Raw genomic sequence first — 13,522 nt, 5'->3', positions numbered from 1 at the left:
CCTCCTTACCAACAGGACCAAACTAGGACTGCTCCTAGTTTCAACCCAAATAACTTCACTTCAGCAGTAGGTGGGTACTTTCCTAATGCTTGCCACCTACCTACTCCTGCTCAACCTTCTTGGCAGCCCAACGAGCCCCAAGATGACGACAAAAGGCAAATTGTAGAAATCAAAAGTGTGTTGCTTGATTTCACCAAGCAGCTGGAGGAGTTGGAAAGGCAACATGAGTGGGATTTGCAGTAGGATCCTCAACCTTCTTGGCAGCCCCTTCTTGGCAGCCCAACGAGCCCCAAGTTGACGACAAAAGGCAAATTGTAGAAATCAAAAGTGTGTTGCTTGATTTCACCAAGCAGCTGGAGGAGTTGAAAAGGCAACATGAGTGGGATTTGCAGTAGGATCAACTTGCTTATTAGGGTCAGCTTCAATAGCAACAAATGGGAGCCCAAAGACAACATAAGGAGTTCCTTGCAAGGCAGCTTGCCTCTGCTAGAAAGAAAGAAATTGAGCAACTAGCAGCCATAGAGATGCGATTCATACAAGAGGAGGTTTCTGCCCCTAGAGTTCCTAAGTTTGAAATCCCAAGCTTCAGGTAGGGGAGACCCTTGCGACTTGTACACCTTTTGTGGAGCTACAAGGGCACATTTAATGATTTTTGTAGGATTTCTATCAAGAGAAGTTACAGGGCCATGCTTATTTGTGGTTACTTATGTCATGCCTACATGCTTTGACTTTGGAATGTCAGGCAATCCACCTTTTGGAAGTCCCTTTCTCTTTGGGATTGCATTGTCAGGGTATGGCCAGGTTGCTTGCATGTACACAATGTTAGGTACATGTACTTCCTTGATTTCCCTGAATGACATTTCCTTGCACACACAAGGATCAAGGCTTCTCTTCCTTGACCAATGGTCTCCCCTCTGCGATCAGTTTTCTATATAAAGGCTGTTAAGCCTCATTGTCAAGGGTTCTCTCCCTGCTGGCTTGAGCTATTCTATGCTCTTTCACTTCACTTGAAGACTTGTATTTGTCTTGCATTTCTGCAACTGTAAGTTTGGCCATTGGCCTTATAATGAGTTGAAATCATCATTCTTGCCTTACTTCAACTTATGTGTGCTGTGTATGTCTTCTTACTTTCATTGTAAGTGTATGTTTGTGGATTTCTTTCACATATATGCTGTGTTAACTTGTTTTTGGGTGTGACTTGTGGGAAACCTTCTCCTCTCTTGACATTCAGCAAGTCCTAACCTCCATACGTGCGTTAGGGTCATTCATGCAACTGAAGTTTGTGCATCTCTTGGGTATTTCAGTTGATTCTTTGTGGCATTTCGGGCGGGCAGAGAAACATCTCTTATCTTGGTGCATCACCTCTTTTCATTTTAAGCATTTCTCTCTTCCCTTTACCTCTGCAAGTTGTTAGGATAGGTTTAGAAGTAAGATTTGGAGTGTTGAATTGGTTCAACACTTGCACTTGGATTGAGAAGGAAGTCGGCCTTGTTCGAAGATTCAACCCCCTTGCGCAAGGTCCCACACTTCGGGGTTGTTTCCATGTTTCACAAGGTTGCTGAGTTGATAGCTCAGCAAGGGTGCAAGCTTTTGTGATAACAGTAACCTTGCCACATTTTGATGGCAGTGATAAATGCACTGCGAGAGCTTGGGTACAAAAGTTAGACAACTTTCTTTCTTTGAGGCCTATGCCAGAGGATAGAGATCAGGTGCAACAATTAGGATAGAGCATAGAGCACCTCAGGGTCAGAGGTATTTTCAATAGGTAACCTTGCCACATTTTGATAGCAGTGATAAATGCACTGAGAGAGCTTGGGTACAAAAGTTGGACAAGTTTCTTTCTTTGAGGCCTATGCCAGAGGAGGACTTGATTAAGTTCGTTACTTCACACTTGGATGGCATAGCACATGAGTGGTTGACGATTTGGTGACACTGGGTCACAATTTTATTACCATCTATAATGAGTTAACCGCTAAACTCATCAAATGGTTTGATAGAAAGGATCCAAAGATGTATTTTAGGGAGGTTGCCCAACTCAAACGGTATGGTTCTTTGGAGACTTACATTTCTGATTTTCAGAGATTGTCCATGATGGTGCCCAGTATCATGGAGATGAGACTTGTGATCCTATTTAGTGAGGGACTCTTGGAGCTCTTATGTAGATGGATCAAGGCATTTGACCCTCCCACTTTATAGGAGGCCATGAAGAAATCTAGGAGCATGGAACTTGTTTCCCCTAGTAGCAAAGTGTCATTTAAGTACTTTCCCTCTAATAAGGAAAAAGAACAGTTACAAGAAGGAATCGATTAGCCTAAGAGATCTTCTTAAAAAACTGATGATGCAAATCTAAATAACTTGAGAAGAAATTGTGCTTTAAATGCAAGGGTTCTTGGGAACTGGGTCATAAGTGCCCTATAAGGGAAAAGCTAATCGAATGGAATACTACCATGCTAATGAAACTAATTCTGAAAATTCTGATCAGCAATCTGATTTGGAGGCAAGAGAGGCAAAAAGTGCATCCGATGAGTCAGATAGAGAACCTGAAGAAGTGGCTCCCATAGCACAACTCTCTAGCATTCAAAAAGAGATTATGTTCATGATTAGAGGAGTCTTGGGTGGATAGCGTGTGATTACTTTGGTGGACATGGGTGCAACACATAACTTCATTGATGAAGGGTTAGTGGCTAGGAGAGTACACACGGGTGTGACACATAACCTCGTTGATGAAGGGTTAGTGACTAGGAGAGGACTGAAAGGTGATGAATTCAAAGGATTCGGGGTTAGAGTTGTAGATGGCTTCATTCTCACTTGTTACAGAAGGATTCCCAGCTTGACAATTTAGTTGAGTGACTACAAGTTCCAGGCTGATTTCTATGTGGTTAGATTGGGAGAGATAGATGTTGTGCTCGGCATGACATGGTTTCGGTCTATTGGAGAATTTTACCTCAACTTTCAAACGTTGGAAATGAAGTTTGATGTTGATGGAAGAAAGCATGTGCTTAGAGCCTCACTTAGAAGAATGGAGCCACTCATTCAACATGCTCCAAAGGAGTGTGATAGCCCTGAAATAAATGATGACATATGTGTAAGTTTTGGATCTAGTGTTTTTCACAGTGGCAGTTTACTTTTCTTGAATGATCACTATTGGAGGAGTCAATTTACGGTGTTTGTTGATAAGCCATTGCTTGAGATGGGTGCTGACTTGGCTCATGACAATCTTTTTTTTTGAGTTGGAATGTGATTTCCAACGCATTCAGCATGCTCCAAAGGAGTGTGATAGCCCTGAAATCAATGATGACATACGTGTAAGTTCTGGATCTAGTGTTCATCACAGTGGCAGTTTACTTTCCTTGAATGATCACTATTGGAGGAGTCAATTTTTGGTTTTTGTTGATAACCCATTGTTTGAGATGGGTCCTGACCTGGCTCATGACGATCTTCTTTTTGAGTTGGAATGTGATTTACAATCTGATATTGAAGGGTATGCCTTTGTTGATAGCTCGGAGATTTCTTTGTAAGCAAGTGATTTTGATCATGGAGGCTGCAAATCACAATGTTTAGAGAGCCAATTGACATACCATTATGAAGAGGATAATTCTGTTATTGGGCATGATGTTGCCCCAATCTCAAAACATGCAGAGAAGTTTCATTTTCTGATCATGAACAGTCTTGTATTTATTGGATCAGCTGGTAGTTTGAGAAGAGTGATTTTTAGTGTGATACACACTTTGGGACATCAATGCACAATGACACCAATGAAAGGGAAATTGGAATTGATGTATCAAAGAGTGGTTTATTAACAGTGAACGACAAATTCTCAACCACATTTGTTTTCATTGGTTGTGTTGGCATGCAACTTTCTGTGATGAAGAGTGGAGAAACAAGTATGTCATTTTGTAATTCTTGTGCGGGATTTTGGGCAATGTTTCCTCTTGATTTTTTCTTGGGGGTTAATAAGGCTCATGGACATCATGGTATCATGGCTTACTTTATGTTGTCAGTTTTTGATGGTGTATGGGAAAATGCAAACTTGGTTAATCCAAGTTGGCTGAGCTTTCAACCAAACAATAAGCAAGCATATCTCATGGGGCAGCGAGTTGAAGAAGGGATTTCAGACTTCATACGTTCGATTTCAGTTCATATCTTGATGGTTGATGGCTGTCCTACCCTGCTGCACATCACATTTTCAGATTGCAACTTGTTGTTGGCAGTTGTTTGGGTGGACTTGGAGGCTGGGCCTTGTCACTACAGCCCAAGACGGGTTTGTATGTTGAAGGGATTCTACCCTTTTATGACAGCAACAATGTTCTTGCAAGTATGATTTTCAGTTTGTTGAGTGCTAACCATGACTATACCAGCTGCGCCCAAGATGGGTTTTTATGTTGAAGGGATTCTACCCTTTTATTACAGCAGCAATGTTCTTGCAAGTCTGATTTTCAGTTTGTTGAGTGCTAACCATGACTATACCAGCTGCCCAAAGTGGATGGATTTCATACAAATGATAGATACTTGTCAAGTCCATATAACACAATTCAGCTCTGGATGGATATCTAATGATATTCCTAGTAGAGTAACACAACAGAAGCCACTGTTGTATCCAAGTTCAATTTGGGATCTGTTGGTTTTTGTAACTAGGTAGAAAAAATAAAAGTTGAATTCTGATTGCCGAAGGCAACATTAGAATTCAACTTAAGTAATAGGGCTGGACCCATTCTTACTATGTGGCATGTGTATTATTTCATTTGTAACACAACAGAAGCCACTGTTGTATCCAAGTTTAATTTGGGATCTGTTGGTTTTTGTAACTAGGTAGAAAAAATAAAAGTTGAAATCTGATTGCCGAAGGCAACATTAGAATTCAACTTAAGTAATAGGGCTGGACCCATTCTTACTATGTGGTGTGTGAATTAGTTCATTTGTAATGGGCTGGGCCCAATAACCATACGTTGTATTATGACAGGACCATTTCCTAATGTGTGGACCCATAAATGTTCACACGCAACACATTATGTATTCCTCCACATGAAACCTGTGAAACACACATCTAAATGTAACGTGTGGTTAAGCAATTTATGTTTATAGGGCTGGTCCCCAAACAGGAAACGTGTCACAAGTTGCGAGTTATGTAGGCCCCAAATTGGGCGTCAAAGTGCAAAGTGAAATATGTAAAATAAAGGAAATTAGTTAAGGCCGACTTAGAAGACTTGAAAATGAATCTTGTATATAAATAAGATTCATTCTACACAACAAATATCCTTATCAAGTGCGATCAGCCTTATGCAAGAACAGTCAGCGAATCAGGCATGTTAGAGAGCGAATCCATTGGACAACTTGCTGGGCAAGGTGATGCGCTATACTTTAGTGATCTCCCTCTTAAATTGATGTCGATATTCTGCTCTCCCTGAAGTCACACTACAACTGCATATGCTAGGTTTAGTCTGCCCTAGATTGGCAACCAAATCAGATAAGTAATCCTATTCATGTAATCTGCTCATAATTAAGAATCTGATCTGAATCTTTCATGCTGGGTTTTTCCTCCAAGAGGGAGGTTTTCCCAGGGTACTTGTGTCTTGTGTTGTGTGTTCTTATTGTTATTTCTGGTTATTCTCAATCTGTTTAAACTTAAGTAACTAGATTAACATCTGATTACCTAAAATCAACAGGATCCGGGTATCGATTGGAGTATTTGGGCTTACTGCAGTGTTGACCCCTGTAATTGCTTGTGGGCAAGCAATTTGGGAGGGCAAATTGTATTGATTGGAGTATTTGGGCTTACTGCAGTGTTGACACCTGTAATTGCTTGTGGGCAATCAATTTTGGGAGAGAAAACTGTAATGTCCCCATTTTTGCGCCTTCCTAATCATCAATTATTTTTAGAGGTTAGCCTATTATGAATGGTCCCCATAGGCTAATGTGGTGATTCCGTTCTTTATAGTTGACCCTTGGGTTGTTTATTTCAGTACTCTCCATCTTAGAGATTTAGTTTTTCAGTGGTTTGCCTTCTAGAGGTCATTCAAGCTCCATTTGTACATACTAATTTTAGTAAGTCTTGAGCATTTGGTCCCATACTATTGTTAGTAGGTCATCTGGATGGTTGGAGGGTACCACGACTTTACTGGGTAGTTGGCAAAATTAATTAAATGTTCCAATATTGGCATTTATTGGAGTTAATGATTAATGTTAATTTATTAAAGTTTCGACTTTAATAATATTAATTAGGTTGATGATTTTATATTAAGGGGATATAAGGAGTATTAATTGCATAAGTTATTTTAATGATTATAAAGTCATTTATTAAGCTTTTATGGGGGTGTTAACTACATTAAATAATTAATTGAGATGAAATGAAATTATAAAAGTGCATTTCATTTCCTCTAAGTCTTGGGTTCTTGAGAAAGGTTATAAAAGGGCTCTTGAGAGCACATTAATTCTTTCATGTTTGGAGAAATCAATGAAGTTCTTGGAGAGCAAGGGTTTGCTGATGAAGTTTCAGGCTTTCCGAGAATGAAAACTCTGATAGGGATTAGTGTCTGCAGATGTGGAAGATCAATCAATATCACTCTTTGATAATCTCACTCTTTGATAATCTCAAGGCTGGCTGTACTATTTTATTGTCCCAGCATAGGGTTTTGTGAGTTTTTTCAAATCTGATTTTGAAGGGTTTGTCAGCTGTTGAAGGGCAATTATAATCAGTAGTATTTTCAGGGCAGATTAATCTCTTGTTTGTAGTCCCAGCCTGGCTGTACCATACCAACTAGCAGCTGTACCTTTATTCTAGCCTGGTCGTACTGTGCAATCTGCTTATATGTTATCTGGATGGTGTTTGATTAGTTCTTTATTTAATCAGCAATAAAGTTCTTGAGTTTTTGGAAAGTGAATTTAATTATCAGTGTTTAGAAAGGTTTTCTAGCATTCCTCTTTAAATTCCTGCAATTTATTTCATTATATCTGTAAAACACAAAAAATCAGAAATTAGAAAAAACAAAAAAGTGACAAAAACCAGAAAATTAAATATCGACAAAGGGGTGGGATATTTCATTTGTTCATTAAAGGGTGTATTAGATATATATTTATAAAATAATATTAGAGTATACTCTTTAAAGTTTAGAATCTTAGATATACATTATTATGTTGATGATGAAATAAAATTTCTTGGTGTTTCTATCTTTGTAAAGTTTTAGGAGAAAATCAGAGTTGTCTTTTTGTTTTTTCATATAAATTTATAATGTTATAGTAGGTTATACTTTGTCGATATATGTTTCTTGCATATGCTGATGATGTAATAAAACTACATTAGTTAGGTTTAAAAGGTAACTTTCAATGTGAGTTACAACTACCAAAGTAATTTTGAATTTTGCCCAACAAATAGCAAGAGAAACTTTTCATGATACACAAAAGAAAAACAATAATATAGTATAAGATTGAAACCAGTGGAGATTTCTTTAATCATGAGACATATATTCTTGAACTTTGGTTTGATAGCTTAGGGGGATCATATGTAGGCTTTTTTGTTTGGAATGGTAGTATTCCTAGATATTCATAACAATAGCTGTGAGCGACTTGTAGATTACCTTCAATTGCCATTTCAAAACAGTTTTTATACCAAGTTATTCGTTTCAGTATGGATTGTGGTCTGCATTTGTGGGTCGAAAAAAAAAGTGGGGGTTGGGTTCATTTTGGGTTTGAATTTGAAAATATGCAGCCTAAAAATAGGAATTGAGTTTGAATACCACATATCATAATATAATCAACCAAGGCACCATAAACTCTAATGTCAGCTAAAATCATAAATGATAATATTATAAAATATTCATTGTTCAAACTTAAAGTTCAATATTAAAATAATAATAACAAGTTAAACAATCTATTTTCAGTATCAGAAGGATTTTCTAAAATATCAACAACAACATCATCATTGACATTAAATGATTTAGTAATATTTGAAGAACCACAAATAGTGCCATCCCATTCGCACTAAAAGCGTGCTCACTTTTGGACTCAAGTGCAACATGTTGGAAAGTGGAAGCATCCAAGTTAGTTTGCTTTGGCTCCATGGGGGTCTAAGGGAAGCGACCCCTACTGAGTGGAGGCCTGTAGTGGGATTTGGGGGCAACACTCTTGGTACATTTTCTGTTGTGATACATGGTGGGGTCGAGGGGTAGAGTTTCCATCACCAAGACCAAAGAAAGACTTTCAAACCAAGCCCAAAGAAAGACTTTCATAGTGCACACTAGTTTTCATAATTTTTTAAAAGATAAAGTCAAAGGTAGAATCAAAAATAGAAAAAACAAATTAGAATAGGGTAGAAAAATGGATGGATCCTCCTCAGGTTCTCCTAGCTTCCCTTGGATCCTCTTCAGGTTCTTTGTCCTAGATGAACCCAATCCCACTCTCCTGAATCTTGGCTGTATATGTAGGTGGGTTGGACCAGATCACAAATTTGGTTCGAATAGAACTTACAGCTGGCTGGTTTGCAGGCAGATTTAGTAGTATAGTTCTTACATTGATGCTAAAATTTGCTAATTGATATCTCACTGGTTGCATCTGGGTTTGGTTGCAAGTCCTTGATTCTAGCAACTCCAATATAATTCATTGCAATTTATCTTTTGAGTGATACAGGTTACATGTCTCGTTAAAAATTGTATAGTAGGAAATTTGATATAAGTATTGGAAGAATGTCGCGATAAGTTGACCGTTGCCCATCAAATATCAAGAGAGATTGTTTGTGATATGCAAAACACAAAGTGACAATAATCTAATATAAAATAAAAACATTGTTGAATTATTTAATTATGAGATAAAATTTGTGTTAAAGTTTGGTGTGGCATTCTTATGGAAGAGATCCCATGCAAGCTCTTTTGTGTGCAATGGTATTATGCCCATATATTCAATAACATTGACTCTTGGATTTGCTTTGATTGCCACTATAAAATAGTTTGTACATTAATTCTAATTTTTTTTAATAGAATCTCATTGGCCACATCTGGGTTTGGTGGTTAGCCAATGGTTCTGGCGATCCATGTCATTCATTTTGATTTTCTTCTGAGTGATTCAGGTTCGCATTGCAATCATGTCTGAACCAGAAAATACTAAGTTCCGTGGAAAAGTACCTGGTTGGCATCATGCCAAATGTTTTCTAGAAATGTGTATCTGGACTGATCCAATGGACAAAATGCCTGGCTGGGACAGCCTTACTGCAGAGGATAAAGAAGCTGTTCAAAATATTGCAAAACCATACATTCAAGGTGCAAAACAAGATAACATATCTTTTATGATTAAATTTGATGGTAGAATGTTCTGGAATTGATATATTCTAATAAGCACAATTTTAGCATTTGTTTTTTCATAAGAAAATATTTTGCTTTGCTTGCATGTCCTTAATTTTTTCCAGATTCAAAAAAGAAAGTGGGAGATTCACTGGAAAAAGTTAGTGAGAGTTCAAAGAATTCCAAAGATGGGAAGAAAAAGAGTGTACCAGTTGTTGGGAAATCCAAGAAGCGTAAACCTGAGGAAAGTGAAATGCTGCCTCGTAAAAAGCAGAGTAAGGGGTCCTCAAATAACAAATCCAAGGAAGTGGATGGAAAATTAGAAGAATCTTCCTCAGGAAACAGAGAATTGGAACGGAGTTTGGAGGAGCAATCTAAGGCATTGTGGAAAATCAAAGATGAGTTACAAAAGAATGTCAAGTTGGCAGAGTTGAAAGAGATGCTCATAGCTAATGATCAAGAACCAAGTAGTTCAGAATATGATTTGAGAGAACGCTGGTATGTATTGGCATGCACATGCATGCACGCGCACACACACACACCTGCACAGATAGATATAAGAGAATGGTAGGCTCCATATATTGCTAACCTGAATGCTGCTTACTGTTAAGTGCAAGTCTGCAACAGTGATGCTAGAATTTATAATGTGCAGAATTTGCTGATAGATTCTTGGGTTCAATTTTCTGTTTAAGTGACCCTGAATCCTGTGTTGGTTTTCCTGTGGTGGCAAATATTGTAACTAGTGGTTTAAACTTTATTTCCTCCTGCTCTAGACTTTGATACTGTGTAGAGCTAGTTTTGCTCTCCAGTGTTGGTTGACACAGGCTTACTCCCTGTGTTCACTGGAGAACTGTACTCTGACATGGTTGTTTGCATTTGAATCACATAGATTTAGAATTTCTTAGACTATATCCAATTTGAATTCACATCCTCTAATTATGCTTTTACATTCTTTTCATTGTAGTCACATTTTATGCCTGTGATTTGAATTTACAGTTTCAAGTCCCATTAATCTACTTCTGTTATTCCTGGATGTTAATATAATTTCTTTGTTTCTTTTGTTCTTTCTGTCAACTCTTATTTGTATAAGGCACTAATATTTATTCTCTAAAGAAAAATTAAACTTGTCCAAATCCTGTATTGCTGCTGCCTCTTTCTGTGATGCGTCTTAATATCTGGCAGATTATTTTTTCTGGATATCAGTTTAGTCATAAACCCTTGTATGTTCACTGTCTCACCCATGTCCTGGCTGATCAGAGTTGTATAAGAATTAGAAATGACTTTTAATTTCACATGGAAGAATCCCAAGAATAACAAACATTCATGCCTGGGGGCAGTCACAATTTTCAGTGTCCAAGCTTTCAAATACACTATCTACTTGAAACCTGCAAATGCTTTGACAAGGAAAAAGGTTTTACTTATAAAATGCACCATAAACAAGGAAATATGAGTTAGAAAACTGAAACTGAAGTTAAACCATGAAGCATGGAAATCTTTCTCAACAATTACAAGAAAACTTGTGGCCAAATTTCATCAATTGATGTCTATATAGTTAGATTTGACATCCATACCTAATAGACTCTGTAGTAAATATGGAAATACAAATTAAACTATGAGGAATTTATAAATAACTTAAGCTGTTAAACATGGGAATTCATGCTTAATAAGTTCCGTGGTAACAACTAAAAATATTGGAATTTAGATTAATAGAATGTGTATCTAGTTGGATCTAGTTGGATTCCCTGCTAATAAGTTCTATGCTTGAGCTACAACCAGAGCACAAAAGTTATGGAAGATAGCAATTTTGTCACAATTTATTTAATTGCATGGCTTCACACAAGGCCAGTGGATCTTATCTCTCCATCTTAAGAAGAAACGCACTTGATATTGCATAAAGAGATTAAATTAAGCCCTATAATAACAAAAAATTAGATGAAGATATAATGCTAAAAAGGATGGGGCAAAAGAAAGGGAAGGAGTAAACAAGCACCATAATTGAAATGGTGAAGTACAACTGTTTGAAGGGTCAGATTAAGTCAGTCTAAAGGCTAGGGTTAAAGAAAGAAACTGATAATATCAATTATGATTTTAGTCCAAAAGATAGGGTTTCAAGGGTATTGTTGGATTAATGGTACCACACAAAGAAGTCTTCCATTCGATTTGCAGTAATGTTTGCAGTAATGGAGATGAATATGAAATTAAATTAATAGAATTACACTATAATCTAAGCTAGAGTCCAAAAGATAGGGTTTCAAGGGTATTGTTGGATTAATGGTACCACACAAAGAAGCCTTCCATTCAATTTGCAGTAATGTTTGCAGTAATGGAGATGAATATGAAATAAAATTAATAGAATTACACTTTAATCTAAGCTAGAATGCAAACTATCCATCTACTAAGCCTTATTCTAAGGTTGAATGCAAACTATCTATCTACCTTCATTTCATGTTCTACCTTCGTTTCATGTTCTTTTATTTGTGAAACAAAAGCCAGGTTGAAAGTGCCTTATTCTAAGGTTGAATGCAAACTATCTATCTACCTTCATTTCATGTTCTACCTTCGTTTCATGTTCTTTTATTTGTGAAACAAAAGCCAGGTTGAAAGTTCACACTTTTTAAGTTTGCAATCCCAGATGACCATACAATGAATGTAGATATTCAACATTTGAGGGAGTGTTAGATGTAATCTTTGTTATACACATTTGATGATTAAACCCCAACAATAATGTTATAACTTTGGAAAAGAAAACGTGTTCAACTCTTGAAGGATGCCTCTATGTAAGAGTGATTCTATTGATAGGAAGTGTTCTAAGTCTCAAGAGGAATAAGACCACAGATCTGAATCTTGGAGATCAGTGGTTTTATGATAGTGGGGGAAGTTCCTAGTGATACGTATGATGACCAAGTGTAGAGCAGCAAGATAGAACGGTGATGTAGGAAGATATAATCTGCAAGATAGTTTTGATGCAGAAAAAAAATGTAAGTTTCCCTAATAGCTTTCAGAATAGAGCAGAATTGCAACAGCTATATAGTAGAAAATGGTGTTGAGATAAAGCACAAGGATGTGGATCCCAACGACGATCAAGATATGTTTCTATGTGGAAGCAAATGTAGTGTTGGCTGTAGTCTGTTATTTGAACTAAGGCATTTTCAAATTTTTTATAATATTGAGATTATTGGGTAATGACAGTGTGAGGCTTTTTTTAATTAGAAGCTGGTTACGAAGAGTATTTCATACAATATAGGAGCCACAACTCTAGCCAAACCTGCACATTTAGTCCAAGAGATTGAGCTTAATCGGTTAAAGCATTGAGTTCTCATTGCCGAGATCCAAGTTCAAATCCCAAAGGGACATCTAATATGATTTTATCAGTTGTGATTCTTGGTCTTTAATAGCTGGCTTCTATTGTGGAAGTTGTTTCTAAATAAGCAGATTTCTAATTTGTGACTCAAGGTTTTCTATAGGTGGTTTCTAGTGTGGTTGCTCGAAAGGATCTGATGTTAGTCTTGGTTGTGCTTGCAAGAGCTTGTGTTGGTCTCATGTTGATGATCATTTGAGCAAAATATTTGTAAACGAACAATTAACAAAAGAAAAAAAAAACTACACATTTACATCAAAATATTGCAACAAACAATAGATAAGGGTACAATTATTATATTCAATACATTTTAGCCATAGGAGACAAAAAGGAAATGAACTTTGCACTTATAAAATTTCCCAGAAACAATGCTTGTTGCTGCTATAGTCAACACAATCACTGTCATAAGTACCAATAGGATGATCAACTTCCTCCTCTAGGGTCAGGTCCTTAACAACTAGCTCAAACCTTTTTTTCACTGTGATGGTGTAAAATTAGGGTTAGGGTTAAATTAAGATAATAAAACCACTAAATGACCTAATTCACCATTACATTGGGGGGAGATGGAATCTAATAGATAGGGCTTTTCTCCTCTGTAAATTGAATTGATTTGAATTGTTGAAGATTAGGGTAAAATAGGTGACAATTGAAGCAATTCGACAGAAACAGTAAGCTACAGATGTTGAAATGAGCCACCAACTTGGATTTGAGCAGAAAAATATGTCTTGGATTTGTTCCCAGAAGATCGGCTTGATTTTTTGGGACTGGAGTATCAATTCGCCATGGTCCTCCGATTTTCTTGTTGTCGAAAGTTGAACCCGTTCGTCTTTGTGACTTATGTCATTCCTTCTAAACCCATCTTTGTACCTGTTTTCTACTCACAAAAAGAAGGGGGAAA

At 37.1% G+C, this 13,522-nt stretch overlaps 1 protein-coding gene across 1 annotated transcript in view; it reads left to right on the top strand.

The window, feature by feature from the left end:
* The window catches only part of LOC131067103 (poly [ADP-ribose] polymerase 1), a 91,365-nt gene that overhangs the window by 28,806 nt on the left and 49,037 nt on the right, over nt 1–13,522 (top strand). The window contains exons 4-5 of the mRNA XM_058002037.2: nt 9,056–9,245; nt 9,392–9,764. Of these exons, the coding sequence (XP_057858020.2) occupies nt 9,056–9,245; nt 9,392–9,764 (563 nt within the window). The remainder of the gene's footprint in view (nt 1–9,055; nt 9,246–9,391; nt 9,765–13,522) is intronic.

The sequence above is a fragment of the Cryptomeria japonica genome, chromosome 8 (genome assembly GCF_030272615.1).
Source record: "Cryptomeria japonica chromosome 8, Sugi_1.0, whole genome shotgun sequence".
Taxonomy (NCBI): Eukaryota; Viridiplantae; Streptophyta; class Pinopsida; order Cupressales; family Cupressaceae; genus Cryptomeria; species Cryptomeria japonica.
This window is presented reverse-complemented; position numbering and strand designations above follow the sequence as displayed.